This window comes from Arachis ipaensis, chromosome B3, assembly GCF_059453495.1.
Source record: "Arachis ipaensis isolate K30076 ecotype BB chromosome B3, ASM5945349v1, whole genome shotgun sequence".
NCBI lineage: Eukaryota > Viridiplantae > Streptophyta > Magnoliopsida > Fabales > Fabaceae > Arachis > Arachis ipaensis.
Window position 1 is genome coordinate 21,415,036 of NC_142438.1, and position 16,519 is coordinate 21,431,554.

At 45.5% G+C, this 16,519-nt stretch overlaps 2 protein-coding genes across 2 annotated transcripts; both read left to right on the forward strand.

The window, feature by feature from the left end:
• The first annotated feature begins 5,662 nt into the window (after positions 1-5,662).
• Positions 5,663-7,444, forward strand: LOC107632642 (uncharacterized). Its single transcript, XM_088506782.1, has 2 exons — positions 5,663-6,091; positions 6,317-7,444. The coding sequence occupies exons 1-2, from the start codon at positions 5,663-5,665 to the stop codon at positions 7,442-7,444; spliced, it is 1,557 nt and encodes a 518-aa protein (XP_088362908.1).
• Positions 7,445-8,779: 1,335 nt separating this feature from the next.
• Positions 8,780-10,451, forward strand: LOC148570014 (uncharacterized). Its single transcript, XM_088506783.1, has 2 exons — positions 8,780-9,345; positions 9,866-10,451. The coding sequence occupies exons 1-2, from the start codon at positions 8,780-8,782 to the stop codon at positions 10,449-10,451; spliced, it is 1,152 nt and encodes a 383-aa protein (XP_088362909.1).
• The last annotated feature ends 6,068 nt before the right edge of the window (positions 10,452-16,519 follow it).

Genomic DNA, 16,519 nt, shown 5'->3' on the forward strand with positions numbered 1-16,519 from the left:
TTCTCTAGAAACGGTTATTGTTAAAAAAGAGACTTTGGTTGATTCCATCAAGTTTGAGGGGGACTCTTTGCTTCTTCCTAAAGATGTGACCAAAAACCTCTTTATTCCAAATCTTAGCTTTATCCGTAAAATTATTTATATTAGAGACAAGATCTCCCTGCTTGATCCAACTATTTTTGGCTAATCTTCAGTAGCCTTCATAAAGGAGCCAAGGCACAAGAAGTCTGAAAGGTTTATCTCTTCTTCTCGTCTCTAAGTTATTGAAGTCTAAAAGGATGGGGATATGGTCAGACTTCAACTTAAGGAGATATTTAACACCGACTGATGGAAAAAGATCATTGAAACCTAAGTTGCAAATAAACCGATCCAATCTTTGTTTGACTCTATTCCTCTGCCAGGTGAAAGAGGGCCCTAAAAAACCTAGATCCTTTAGGCCATAATTCTAAATACACTCTTGGAATCTTCTTGAGTTTTGAGAAAGATTAAAACTGCCCCCCTTTTTCTTCAAGGAAAATGATAGAGTTAAAGTCCCTGCCAACGCACCAAGGTCCTTGAATAGTCACTGTGAAATCTTTTAACTCCTCCCAGGGGCTACTCCACGTCCTAGGTTGAGGGCTGCCATAGACACAAGTGCAGTACTAATTCTGATTCTCATTGTCTTTGATATTCAAATGGATAAATTGCTTATGGACTTCTAGAGGTTTGATATTTCACTTTCTTGTTCCAAAGGCACCAAATACCCCTCGTAAAACCTTCAGCTTCTCTTTTACACCAAGATTAAAAACCTAGCTTGTGGATAATCACCTCAGCGAGCTTTAGATCCTGAAACATGAGTTTCAAGGAGGACACACAAATTCAAATTGAATCGATAAGATAAATCTTTAATAATAATGGAGAATCCTTTGGCAGACACCCTTCTATAATTCCAAATTGAAATATTCATAATAAAAACTATGATGGAAACAATTTCAAAAAAAAAAATCCTTTAAAGAAAAGGATTCACTGAGCCTCATTTGGCTTGCTGTTGATGGCTTGAACGTCCATCTCTATATTCTGGTTAGCAACTTCTCCTTTTTGGAGATCAAGGTATCAAGGTCTTTTATGTTTTTGTCCTTTCTTGGTTTGGAGCTAGACTCTCTTGGACCTAGAGGTTTATTCCCTTCTTTGTTATTGACCTCGTTATTATACCCACCTTCCATGATACTAGTGAGGAGGACTTTAATTGTATGATCTAAAGAGTCCCTTAGAAGAGTTGGTTGCACATACTCAACTTTAGCAATTTCTTTGTTTAGGTAAGAAAATTTTCTCCAATATTTTTCATGAATTTTTTCTTGCATTTCTGATTCTTTTGGGATGCTTCATGACTGTTTTGGTGTGTTTTTATAATTTTATTTTTATCCTGATTTCTGAAAGTGCTTTGGATGATCTTGGTCTTTTGACTGAATTGTTTGATGTGTTTAGCGGCAGGTGTTATTTTCTTACTTATTGTAATATACTTTTCTTTAATGATAGGAATGAAATTTTTTTGCCTCTGTTCATTTTTTTGTATATGGTGAGTATTTCTGTTTTTGAGATTCTGATTTGCTGCTATTTTTGTGCTAGGTTCTGCTAAACATGCGTCCTTGTCATCTCCTGAATTAATAGTTTGGGTCCTATTCGAGGGTAGTTCTTTATTAGAATGATTATCTTCTTGATTTGTCTTTAATTTGCAAGGATGTGAAACCTTGAATTTTGAAAACTTTCCTTTCTTTCCTTCTCCAAAGAATCAGCTTTGGTTTTATTTCTTCTTTAATTTCTCTTTACAATCATCCATGGCCCAAAAGAGTTACCATTTTGCTCTTCATTAATGCTTTTTTGATTGGTTGCCATATTTTAGGAAACTTGCTTTTTGGTGCCTAGCCTCAGGTGTGATTGGTGTGTCATTCGTAATAATTGCTGCGGGATTTTCTTTCCTTTCTAGATTTGGTTGCTGATTCTGCATGTCCTGATTAGTCTCTTGACCGTTAAAGGAGTTCCTATGGCCAGGCCGGGTGCCCTTCGTCATCCCAGTGACAATTTTAGTGGCAGTTCTAACTGTCCTCTTGTTATAATACTCCATTCTGTGCCCATATTTACCGCAGTTAAAACAGATTTAGTGTAATTCTTCATAGACAATGTTAAACTCTTTGCCAAGAGCTGTGATAGTTGGAACCATCTTCTTTCGCATATCAATTTTTCCGCATATTCTTGCGATTTTTTCTCGGGAGTGTATAGAGATGAGTTCATCCACTTTAAGTATTGTTCCGAGAGCTTTTCCAACTTTCCAGAGAAAGAATTTATTATATAATTCTGCAGGTAGGTTGGGGACCTAACCTAAACGGTAACTTTTTGAATATCCGTCTTCTGAGGTAAGAAGAGTAGTCTCCACTTTTGCACCAAGAGATAATGATAAGCCGTCTTCTATTTTTAATAACTTAATGACACTCAAACAAACTCTCAACATTCTATGTGTACATAAAAAATTAACACCAAATCAGTCTTGTATAAAATATATATTAAAATATAAAATATATATTAAAAATAAACTAAATACTATATGTATTTATATATAAATACATAATAGTTAATTTGATGACTAAATTAGGTATATACGTAATATTGTTTTAAGAAAATGATTAAAATATGTTAAAATTATAAATGTTAAAAATAAATTACAAAATTACTCTTCATAGAAATAATTATTCTTTTAATTACACACACAAAAAATTATTCTTTTAATTATTTTACTAATTTATCTTGTAAAAGGTTATGGGATTCCATTAGATTGCATTTGTTTACAGAGACAGGACAATAAGACAGGAATATAGAGACACAAAATTGTGTTTGACAGAAGAGACATGGATAGAGACAATGTATTCAGAGACACTAAATTAGTGTATTTTGTGTCTATCCTGACAGGAAAGATACGGAAATACTAACAAGGGACGCAACTTATTTTTTATTTTTTTTATTATTCTTATTAATTTTTTATAATTATATTTTTTACGATTATATTTTTTGGCTCAAATTTTTTGAATGAAAAAAAATGAGAATAAATTAAATTTTTATAATTTATTTTAGTTCATTATCAAATAGGAATAAAAATACAAAATTTTGTGTCTTTATCCTTTATATCTTGTTTTTAGTATCTTATCTTATTTTATTCTAAAAAAACAAACCCAACCTTATAGATAATTAGTTATTAGCATTTATGTATAGCTGGTACATTAGTGCAGTGCAGTGCACGTCTGCAGGGTATGTATAAACTTGTGTACGAATACGACCTTTGGCTCATTAATTCACAATCAAGCATGTCTATCTGGATATCTTCCTTTCTCTAAGACCCTTCCTCTCTACTCTCGGCTTTCTCCCTTACCTTCATCATCCTTATTATAATTCTTTATCTCATCCATTGATTTAGGGATGGCTGGAAAATATAACAATTAGGGGTGCACAGACCCGGCCCGGCCCGAAGGCCCGGCCCGGTCCCGAACACTTTTGGGGCTAATTTGGTGTGATTTCATCGGGTTTAGGGCCGGGTAAGGGTCTCAAAAATAGACCCGGTCATTATTTCGGGTCGGGTCCGGGCCATAGCTCGGGTCACCCGAAGTCGGCCCGGTGGCCCGGTCATCATACACAATTAATATTTTGTGTTATTAGTGATGGATCATGACTATTCTTATGTGGAATTTAAGTATTGTAAATCTTAATATTTTGTGTTATTAGTCATTATAAGACTATAAGTTAATGTTTTATGTTTAGAATGCATAATATTGTGTTATTTGTATGTATTTAAATATTTGGTATTATTAGACAATATTAGTATTGATTGTGGTTATACTTTAGTATTGATTGTGGTTATGCTTTAATTTTGAAGAAGGGTTGGTTCTTGTTATATTTTTCTAAGTGAATTTTATCATGTTAAATAATGGTTGGAGTCTTGGAACTTTGGATATTTTTACATGCTAGCTTACAAGAAGGTATCAATGTAATGTAATGTTAACGGCCCGGTTTTCACCCGGTTTTTACCCGGTATAATTGTGGCCCGAAAGTGTATTGGTTTCATCGGGTCTAGGGTCGGGTTCGGGTCTAATAAATAGACCCGGTGTATATTTCGGGCCGGGTCTGGGTCACATCAAACCCGGCTTCACCCGACCCATGTGCACCCCTAATAACAATGTTATATTAATTTGCTAAGTAAATACTTATTTATAGAGAATAAAATTACAAACAAAAATAAATAAATAAGGAGAAAGGAGTATCAATTTCGGACACTATGCTCAATGTCATAATTGGCGGATAAAAAGACAAAAACAAAGTAAATGAAAATGGATAGGCTTTAATGGTGGAGAGAAAAATGTTAGATATTAATGCTTGTAAAGCAAGCAAAACCGCGTCATCATGATCCTCAGCTAGTCAACTGAGGAAATTGTTTTTCTTTCTTCCCCACTTTCCGATCCCTTTGTGCTTTGCTCTTCCATGCCTTTGGTCCCTCACATTCAATAAATCTTCCAATAGCTGAGTTATGTGTTTGATAGTAATTATTTTGTTTATATTTGGATAAACATTTTTGCAACATTAATATGTCAAAATTAAATTTATTTCATTTATAATTTATAGTAATATTAAAGGTAATAAATTAATAAATAACTTTATCAATAATTTTAGAATTAAGTAGTAAAATTAGTTCAAAAAGAGGTGTTAGGATCTTGTTACGGCCTGACCCAAATTTCCTGCGGGTCGGCCCGACCTGGACGCCACCCGATCCGGATACACGCCCCACAATCGATCCGGACACGCGTCCAAGACAGCTCATGTACAGCTATGGGATAACGTCCATGAAAACATGAGCCTGTCCTCATCGGGTCCACCTCTGACAAGTATATAAGGGGAAGACTTGTTCTTCCCCCAAGGTACGTTACATATTCTATCACCCTTTCCACCTGCACACTTTACTGACAAGAGCGTCGGAGTGTCTTTGCAGGTGGCACCCCCCTCTCACACGAAGTGCTCGAGACCTCGCGTATCGCTGACTGGCAGTCCACGACTTGACGAGCCCCTACCATCATCCCGGATCCCAACCCGAACCGTCCGGTAACCGACTTACCGAACATTGGCGCCGTCTGTGGGGATCGTCCATGGACTTCGTGCTAGTCGAAACAGAGGCAAGCCGCGAGGCCGTACCCGGAGGCGATGCCGCCGGGACGGGAACCCGACAACATCCGAGATCCCCCCCGAGGGACGCAACCCAGGCGCACGAGAGACGCCCCTTCGGGGGGACTGGCAACAACCACGCCAGAATAATGCCAGAGCTACGCCATAGAATGCAAGACTTGGAACGCAGGTTAGCGGAAAGAGAACGCGACCAGCGCATCCCAGAGCATAGTCACTCCCGCTCCCGCTCCAGGAGCCGCTCCAGGCGCACGCCTAGCCCCATGAGTCCGAAAGCACCCGGGAGAGAGGGCGTGCGAGAAGACGTCATGACCCTGTCATTTACGCCAGACGCGAGAGGCGGCGTACCACGGATTAGGGCGACGAAGAGGGGAGAACGGGTACCCGCGGACCCATAATAATAGGGGCCACCCCATTCCACCGCTCCATACTTGAGGTCCGGCTGCCAAAACACTTTGACAAACCAACGGACATGAGATACGATGAAACGCAAGACCCTCTGGAGCATCTAACGGCCTTCGAGGCCAGGATGAACTTAGAAGGAGTGGAAGACGAGGTAAGATGTCGCGCCTTCCCGGTCACCCTGGCGGGACCTGCAATACGGTGGTTCAATAACCTTCTGCAGGGCTTGGTGACCCAATTCTCCGACATCAGCCATGCCTTCCTGGCTCAGTTCACGACCAGGATCGCCAAAGCCAAGCACCCGATCAATTTGCTAGGGGTGACCCAGAGAGCCGGGGAACCGACCAGGAAATACTTGGATCGTTTCAACGACGAATGCTTGGAAATTGATGGTCTGACGAACTCGGTGGCGAGTTTGTGTTTGACGAACGGGCTCCTGAATGAGGACTTCAGGAAGCACCTTACCACACAAGCCCATCTGGACAATGTAGGAGATCCAGTGCGTGGCTAAGGAGTATATCAACGATGAGGAAGTAAGCCGGGTCGTGGCTGCCAATAAACGGCAGCCCGCCTACAACCAAACCCGACACTACGAAGGCAGAGAAAGACTAAAGGAACACGCCAGGGACGGCGGCCCGAGTAAAGCGCCAAAGCCATTCCCTCGAGTCGGGAAATTCACCAATTACACCCCCTCGCGGCACCGATCACAGAAGTCTACCAACAGATAGCAGAGAAGGGGATACTGTCGAAACCCCGACCTCTGAAGGACAGGACGGGGGGAAACAAGAGCCTCTACTGTGAATATCACAAGGGATACGGGCACAAAACCCAAGACTGCTTCGACCTGAAAGACGCCCTGGAGCAGGCAATCAGGGATGGAAAACTTGCCGACTTCTCCCATCTTATAAGGGAGCCGAGGAGACGCAATCGGGATCACGAAAGCGAAAACAGGTCCCGACCGACAAGACGACGCCAAGAACCAGAGGGGGACGACCAAGGTCTCACGGTGGTGAACGTAGTAACAGAGAGGATCTCCGCCCCAAGGTCAAAATCGGCACAGAAAAAAGATGCCAAGGTCTTCGCGGTCTCCTCCTCGTCTGCTAGAAGTTCCCGGGGACTCCCACCCATCTCCTTCGGCCCCGAAGACCAATGGTTCGACGAGGTGCCGGAAAGTTCCCCCATGGTCATCACGACCAGAGTCGGAACCGGCCTTGTCAAGCGGATCCTGGTGGACACGGGGGCAGACTCGAACATCATGTTTCGAAACGTTTTTGATGCCCTGGGACTACGAGATGCCGATCTGGCGACCCACCAGCATGGTGTGGTAGGGTTGGGAGACCACTTCATCAAGCCGGATGGAATCATCTCACTCCCGACCTCCGTGGGACAAGGGCAGAGGCGAAGGACGGTGATGGCCGATTTTGTGATTTTACGAGATTCCACAGCTTACAATATCATCTTGGGGAGAAAAACCATCAACGACCTGGGGGCAGCTATTAGTACGAAGCTGCTCGTGATGAAGTTTGTTGCTGATGACGGATCTGTAGGATCCATCAGAGGAGATTTGGAAACGGCGGTCGCCTGCGACCACGCCAGCCTCTCTCTCAGGAAAAAGTCCAAAGAAGCATCGGGGGTCTTCCTCACCGACCTGGACGCCATGGTAGATGACAAGCCCAGACCTGAGCCGGAAGGGGATTTCGAAAAATTTAGGGTCGGTGATGGGGACGAGAAGTTCACGTTCATAAACAGAAACCTTCCCCACAAATTAAAGGAGCCTTTGATGGAGATGATCAGAGCCAATGCCGACCTCTTCGCTTGGACGCCAGCCGACATGCCAGGGATAGATCCCTAGCTCATGTCACACCATCTGGCCGTCAAACTGGAAGCCAAGCCAGTGGCCCAGAGGAAGAGAAAGATGTCACAGGAAAGGGCAGAGGAGGTGGCCAGGCAGGCGGCCAGCCTCCTTGAAGCAGGGTTCATCCGGGAACTGGACTACTTGACCTGGCTGTCGAACATAGTTTTGGTGAAAAAGCACAATGGGAGGTGGAGAATGTGTGTAGACTACTCTGACCTCAATAAGGCATGTCCTAAGGACTCCTATCCCCACCCCAACATCGACGCACTCGTTGACGCAGCGGCGGGGTACCGGTATCTGAGCTTCATGGACGCCTACTCTGGGTACAACCAGATACCGATGCACCGACCCGACGAGGAAAAAACGGCGTTCATAACGCCAGGAGGGACCTATTGCTACAAAGTGATGCCATTTGGTTTGAAAAATGCTGGCGCCACGTACCAGAGGTTGATGAACAAGATATTCAGTGAGCTCATAGGCAAGACAGTGGAAGTTTACGTGGACGACATCCTCGCAAAAACCACACGACCCGACGATCTCTTGAGCGACCTGGGGGGCGTATTCGAGTCCCTCCGGCAACACGACATGAGGCTTAACCCGCTCAAGTGCGCCTTTGCCATGGAGGCCGGAAAGTTTCTGGGATTCATGATCACCCAAAGGGGAGTAGAAGCCAACCCCGAGAAGTGCCAAGCGATTCTCCAGATGAAGAGCCCGGGTTGTATTAAAAACGTCCAACAATTGGCGGGAAGACTGACGGCTCTATCCCGTTTCCTCGGTGCATCGGCAGCAAAAGCCCTACCCTTCTTCAATCTGATGAAAAAGGGAATAGCATTCGAATGGACCACAGCGTGCGAGGAAGCATTCAACCACTTCAAGGAGATCCTAGCAGCACCTCTGGTGCTCGGGAAGCCCAAGGTAGGAGAATCACTCTACCTCTACCTGGCAGTAACAGAGGAAGCGCTTGCAGCAGTGCTTGTAAGAGAAGAAGGGAAAGCTCAGCAGCCGGTCTACTTCGTGAGCAGGGCTCTACAAGGAGCCGAGCTGAGGTACAGCAAGCTGGAAAAACTGGCATTGACACTCCTAACTTTCTCCCGAAGGTTAAGGCAATACTTCCAGGGCCACAGTATAGTCGTGAGGACGGATCAGGCAATTCGCCAAGTACTCCAAAAACCTGATTTGGCTGGCAGGATGATGACCTGGGCCATCGAGCTCTCCCAATATGACTTGCAGTATGAGCCCCGGCACGCAATCAAGGCCCAGGCGGTGGCAGACTTCTTGGTTGAGGTAACGGGTGATCCTCCCGAGGAAACGGGCACACGGTGAAGGCACCACATGGACGGGGCCTCCAACCAAACGTCCGGGGGAGCCGGGGTCATCTTAGAAAGCCCGGCAGGAGTCATCTACGAGCAATTGACCAAGTTCGAGTTCCCCGTGTCGAACAATCAAGCGGAATATGAAGCTCTCTTAGGCGGACTAATACTAGCTCGGGAAGTTGGGGCAACGAAGGTCGAAGTATGCAGTGACTCACAGGTCGTCACCTCGCAAGTAAACGGAAGCTACCAAGCCCGGGATCCCCTCCTGCAAAAATACTTGGAAAAGGTTAAAGAAATGACAAGTCAGATCCAAGAGGTCACGATCCAACACGTCCCAAGAGAGAGGAACACACGGGCGGACCTCCTGTCCAAACTAGCGAGCACGAAGCCAGGAGCGGGTAACCGGTCTCTCATCCAAGGCATGGTGAAGGAGCCAACGGTCGCCCTCCATTTGACAGAGTCAAGCCCCTCGTGGTTGGACCCCATCACAAACTTCCTGGAACTAGGCAAGTTGCCTGACGATGAGAAAGCGGCCAAAGCATTGAGAAGGGAGGCGGCTAGATATGCAATCATACAAGGGCAACTGTTTAGGAAGGGGCTCAGCCAGCCCCTATTGAAGTGCTTGCACCCCGACCAGACGGACTATGTACTTAGAGAAGTCCACGAGGGTTGTTGCGGCCACCACATCGGGGCAAAGCCCTAGCGAGGAAGCTCATCCGAGCTGGATACTACTGGCCATCAATGATGAAAGACTCAAGGGAATTTGTTAGAAAGTGCGTAAAGTGTCAACAAAACGCCAACTTCCACAAGGCGCCGGCTTCCGAACTGAGCCTGCTGACGACCACACGACCTTTCGCTCAATGGGGAGTTGACCTTCTGGGACCTTTCCTGGTTGGCTCAGGGAAAGTCAAATACCTCATAGTTGCCATCGACTACTACACCAAATGGATAGAGGCTGAGCCACTAGCCAGCATATCTTCCTCCAACTGCCGGAAGTTTATGTGGAGGCAGGTGATAACCCGTTTCGGTATCCCGGAGGTCGTCATTTCGGATAATGGGACGCAATTCACTGACAAGAAGTTCACGGAGTTCCTCACCGGCCTAGGAGTAAAACAGAAGTTTTCCTCAGTGGAACACCCCCAGACAAATGGACAAGTGGAGTCCGCAAACAAAGTCATCTTACTTGGCCTCAAGAAACGCCTAGACAACAAGAAAGGCGCATGGGCCGACGAGCTCGCTTCGGTCCTGTGGTCCTACCGAACAACCGAGCAAAGCGCTACGGGGGAAACCCCTTTCGCCTAACGTACGGGGCCGACGCGGTTATACTCGTTGAAATCGGCGAACCGAGCCCGCGGCTACTACTCATAGGTGTGGACGAAGCGGTGGAAAAGGACCTGGTGGAGGAGACGAGGGAGATGGCCCACTTGTCAGAAACGGAGTTGAAACAAAGAATAGCCCTGCGCTACAACGATAAAGTCCTCAGGAGGAATTTTGAGGAAAGAGACCTCGTCCTGCGACGCAACGACGTCAGTCTACCGACCCCTGGAGAAGGGAAGCTGGCGGCAAATTGGGAAGGTCCCTACAGAATTAAGGAAGTGCTTGGCAAGGGTGCCTACAAGCTCGAGAGACTTGACGGCAAAGAAATCCCTAGAACATGGAATGCAGGTAACTTGAGGAGGTTCTACTCCTAACTCGGGCACACCGACAAGGAGGCCTAACGGGCTCATATATGCTTGTTTTGTTCACATGTTAATTTTTAGCCCTTGTTACTTTTTAGCTATTTACTCCTATTGAATACTTGCCATGTTAACAAACTCGCCTAGCTGACGATTAATTCTCACTTGTCAAAATATTTTCTTACTTATCTGTTGCTTCCCAACACGTGTCTCACATGATTGCGTCCTAAAATGGCAGCCCGGGACTGATCACCCCGGGAACCATTTGGACCACGGCCATAACTAACGGTGGCGACAACACAACCAAAGCGGTCCAAAACCATTACCAACGTAAAACGGAAAAACGGGCACAAGCAATAAGCCCGCCCCAAAAAGGCAGTAATGGAAACAATACAACAAGCAAAGACAAAAGATAATAATGACAAACCGGCCAGACGACTAAGATAAGCACAAGTTATAAGGTTTCAAATTACAAAACGTTCAACAAAACGATAAGCAAATCCACACTAAAATATCCAAGTTACAACAGATCACTTCCTAGGCATGTCAACAATCTTGCCATCTTGAATCATCTTGAAGACCCCAATGGCCGACGTGTCAAAGTCGGGAGCCACGATCTTCACCTGAGCCTTCAGGGCGTCCTCAGTCATAGAGATCGCGTTCTTCCCTTGCTCTTTGGTCGTTTTCAGCTTCTTCCGGAGCTCCTCGACCTCGACTTTAGCGGCTTTAGCCGACGACACGGCTTGGTCACGCTCCTTCTCCAAGACCGCCACCCGACCCTGAGCGGCGTTCAGCTGGCTCTCCAAGGTCATCTCCCGCTCAGCTAAACGGGCCACCGTCTCGTCGGAAGCCTTCAATTTTTCCTCAGCAGATGTTGTCTTTTCCTCGGATGCCTTGAGCTTCTCCCCCATCTCGGATAACTGGCTCTGGAGCAGCTCAACCTGCACCTTGAAGTCATTGTTTGCCTTGGCAGAGGACTCGAGCTTCCTTCGGAGGGCCTGCATTCCCGACAACTCGAACTCAGCCTTTCGAGCTATCACGGCCCCCCGGAGTAAAGTCCGGTACATACATCTCGCCTGCCCAGCCAGGTCGGTTCCATGAAAATGCTCCTCCGTCCCAGGGATCATCTGCGAGTCGATAAAGGTTGTAGCATCAAAATTTCTCTCCATGATGGTGAGAGTCCCCTCCGGGCTCGCAGACGCCCTCCGCCTCTTAGGAGTGTGGATGAGTTCCACATCATCATCTTCCTGATGGGCAGAGGACGAGTGCCCGCCAACGACGACCTCGGGAAGGGGAGAAGCCTGTGCCCCTTCTGGGTTCTTGCCCGACATGTCGGTATCCTGGGGAGAGGGCACAGACTGACCCTCCTTCTCCCCGGAAGGCCCCTCCGACTTCCCGGCGTCTTTCTCCTCGGCCTTCTCTTCATCATTTTCCTCGAAGAAGGTCTTCATCAGGTTCTCAAGACCCGTTACTGTAGCAGACATCTCCACTGCAGCAAACAGACAAACACATCAGTCGTTAGATCACGTAAAGCAAACAGTAATAAACAACACAAAAATACAAAACAAGACGACTCACGGATATAGCTCCTGGCGGTCTCCCGCTCACCCATGAGGAGATGGGGATTCACGGGGTTCTTTTCAAAAAGAGCAAATAGCACATCGGCTATTTTCTTATCTACCGAGGACATCCTCTTATACGTCACCTTAATAAAAGAATTCGACCCCGCCCCAAAACTCCAATAAGTGGGGATGAGGCGTTCCCCCTCTAAAGACAACCAAAAGGGATGGCGACCTTTAACGGGGCGGACTTTGAAGAATTTATCTTTAAACCCATGGTAGGAGTCCTCGAACAGACCAAATATTCTCCTACCCTGGGCAGACCGGAAAGAGAGGAACCCTTTCCTCGCTTTCCCTTGTTTGGAAGGGTTGGTAAGGTTGAAGAAGAAGAGGAAGACATCCACCGACACCGGCAGCTCGAGATACTCGCAAACCATCTCGAAACAGCGGATAGAAGCCCAGCTGTTCGGATGGAGCTGTGACGGCGACACGGATATCCGATTCAAGAGCGACATCTGGAACTCGGAAAATGGAAGGCGAACCCCGACCTGGGTGAACATGGCTTTATAAAACCAAATCCAGTTGGCGATCCGGGGAGAGTGAAGATTGATCTCGTACAGCCGCTCATGGGGGGCAGGCACGGAGGTCTCATAATTGGCCTCTTCGTCTGTTCCCCCGCCTAAGTACCCAGCTTGTCGGAACTCCGTCAACTCCGCCAGATCCATCTGGTTTGGCGAGTCCTTTACATCCGAGGTTACCCAAGCGTACGGATCATAGCTCGCCGCGGAAAGGGAAGCCCGGGAGACGACACGTGGCATACCTACAGCGGGGTACCACTCCGTTAGTCTATGAGGTCGGGAGTCCGGGAAAAACCCATAAACTATACCCTTTCGACTCAATCATGACCAAATACGGCTAAAAGCTATACCTATCGCACAAATCACCTAGAAACCTACCAAAGAATGGTACCCCTCCCCCAACACATCTACCTAGCATCAAATGGTCATATGGCAACAAATCCCAAAAAAGCAAATACAAGCAGTTACGAGCAAATACAAGCAGCAAGCACGCAACAATAAAAATTAACAAAGCACAAGAAAATAGGGATGGAGAGTCACCTGAATTGGTTGCAGGAGCTTGAAAGTAAAGGAAGAGGCACCGAGACGCTCGAACAAGAAGCTTTGGATATCAGGGAGAGAAGAAGAGGGGAATAGCAAGAATGGGAGCAAAGGAAACAAGAAACTGTTTAAAAACCACTGCACAAAGCGCGAAAAGGCCAGGGGTAAAATGGTCTTTGCGCGCGGGATTTTTTGTGACCCATTATAAGCATTTAATGCTCAGTGCAAAGAACGAAACGGTCGCCTTGGCAACCAAGAGACACGCGCGCAGGGGGCACGTCATTCCCACGGTCAGCCGACCCGACGACAACACACGAACGAGGAAATCACGCGCCACCGATGTCCCTCACGACCATCACTGGCGCGTCGGGGGCACTGTTACGGCCTGGCCCAGATTCCCTGCGGGTCGGCCCAACCCGGACGCCACCCGATCCGGATACACGCCCCACAACCGACCCGGACACGCGTCCAAGACAGCTCATGTACAGCTATGGGATAACGTCCCTGGAAACATGGGCCTGTCCTCATCGGGCGCACCTCTAACAGGTATATAAGGAGAAGACTTGCTCTTCTCCCAAGGTACGTCACATATTCTATCACCCTTTCCACCTGCACACTTTACTGACAAGAGCGTCGGAGTGTCTTTGCAGGTGGCACCCCCCTCTCACACGAAGTGCTCGGGACCTCGCGTATCGCTGACTGGCAGTCCACGACTTGACGAGCCCCTACCATCATCCCGGATCCCAACCCGAACCGTCTGGTAACTGACTTACCGAACAGATCTAATTCTTGGACTGGGCCTAAAGCGGTGATTAGTTCATTAATATTTTTTGTGAGAGGATATTAATCCGTAAAAAATGAAACCAGGATCATACTGTCAGAGAATTCTGCGAATATCTTACAAGAATTCATTATGATTTTCTTTAGATTCTCTCCATCAAATATTATAAATAAAATAAGGGTTAAGTACAATTTTAGTCTCTAAGATAGGAGCTAAAATTTTTTTTTCATTCCAAACCTTTTTTTACTTATAAAATCGTCCCTAAGATTTAACTTAGTTTTAAACTTGTCATTGTTACCAAATTTTTAAATTTTATTCTAAAAATACCCCTAACTAAAAAAATATTGAATAAGGGAAAATTGGGGAAGGGAATCACGCTGGGGGGCGGGGCGGAGTTGGTTCAGGGAAGAAGAGGGGAAAGGGAAGAGAAAGGGCCATCGCCACTGCTCCTCGCCGCTGCCGCTACTCTTCTCCCCTTCGCGCTAACCTCAAAGCAATCGTGACCCTCTCCCCTCCTTCTCTCCTTTCCGGTCTCGGACCTCCTCGAACTAGAGCTCACCGCCGGCGAGCCTCCCCTGCTTCACCACCGCAGTTCTTCCTTCTTCTTCATTCACCTCCGTGAACCACCATCTCCACCCAACACCGTTCGCGCCATCTCGCCCATGCCTCCCTCAATTCCTGTCGCAGAAGGAACCAGAGCCACCAAAACACCAGAACTGACAACAGCTCCACCCCCTTTCCGTCATGTCCAGACCACCGGCGCTCCACCAGTTGTTGCACTACCCTTGCTTCTCTGTCACTTCGTTGAAATTGTTGATTTGCTATAACTGATGCTGAAATTATTTGAAAATGGTTAACTGTATACATGGTCCATTGTTGTTCTTCTTCTTCTTCATCTGGTTGTTATTGTTTCATTGTTGTTGCTTCTGCTTCTGTTCTTTAGCTTCTAGTTCTGCTTCTGTTTCTGGTTGATTTTGGGGAAGAAGGGAGAAGGGTATTTTCATCCAAAGGACAATTTTAAAAATAAGTTAGACTTTAGGGACGATTTTGTAAGTAAAAAAAGGTTTGGGACGAAAGAATTTTCAGCCCATACCTTAGAGACCAAAATCGTACATCACCCATAAAATAACTTACCATACACATAACATATGCTATCAAATCCTAATTCTTATACCTCTAGGATCTAGATTGACTCGTTGGAGTCCTTACAAGCAAGGGTATTCAAATCAAAATCGATCCAAATTAAACCGTTTATTCGATTCAATCTGATGAGTTTGGAAAACTCTTGATTAATATTTGTGATGACTAAACATTATTTAAAATAATTAACTGCAAAAATTAATAATCTGATTTGATTAAATAATTTTTGTTGCAGGTTTTAATTTTGGGCCGAAAAATGACTTTCTGGCTTAAGCCCAATAACCAGCCTTGTTGCATGTTTTTATACTAAGTGGCTGAAATTTATATTGATGGGCCAAACTCAATAATATTATAACCAAGCCCATATTTATTTTTGATGAGAACCTTCTATGCTTGATCCGAAACAAATCTCATCAAGAAAGCAAATGTTAACCAAACGGGCCAGTTTTAAATTCAATGCTACAAGCCCAAATTTTATTTGTGATGCATGGTTCCAAACTTGGTCCGAAACCAAGAAAAAAATGAAAGCAAAGTGCTTCCAACGGAACCAAGCCTTTAACCATGTGATGGATTTCAAAATCTATTACATTGTTAATTAATGCATGGGGAACATAAGAGAGAAAAGTTCAGCTGAATTGATTGATGGGTGTAATGACTACACGCCACTCTAAGCTAGGGAAGTAAAAGCAACTTTCACCAACTAATTGGTTTATTACATTTGAATTGCTTTTGTTTCAAGCTGTTTATTTTCTCTCATCTCTCTCTTCTTTTCGGTCAATATCCAGAAAATAAAGGAAGCCATGGAAGCTACATGGAGCTACCGAAATGAAGTTGCATGCATCAAGACCATCAAGCTAATGATGGCAAGAAAACATACTAAAATAAAAATGAGCTGTGGCTGAGATATTCACTATATTTGGTTAGATTTGGTGATGTATCTTGAGCCTTTCATGCTCAAAAATGGACGAAGAAGATCTCGGCCAGCAAGGGAGATTCTTGAAGCATGGCTTGTCTTTGATTCTGCTCAACCACCACAGAGAGTAGCTAGAGTGGCGAAGTGATGGTTGAAGGCAGAGATTGAAGCAGATGAAGTCATCATCATCATGAAGCATCAAGGGCCAGAAATCCATCTTGGAGAGCAAGCCAAGGATGGAGAGCTCGGATTGATGAAGGGTGATGATCAAGAAAGGACTAGAGGTAATTGCATGTTGGGTTTTGCATGGTTATCTCTTCTCTCTCTATGTGGCCGAACCGGTTTTGTTGAAGGAGGAAGAAGTTGGTTCGGTTTTGGCTTCAATAAGTGGAGGCTCCCCTCTTCTATAATAAGGGTGGACAGCCACCGTTTGAAGCAAGGAGAAAATTTGAGAGTGCAAGGCACAGTGTTCTCAGAGCTTCCTGAGCTAACAGTTTTCTCTTCTCCTTCAATGCATTTTGTTTTGTATTTTTCTGTTTAATTTTGTCATGTCTTGCGTCTCATGGAAAAAG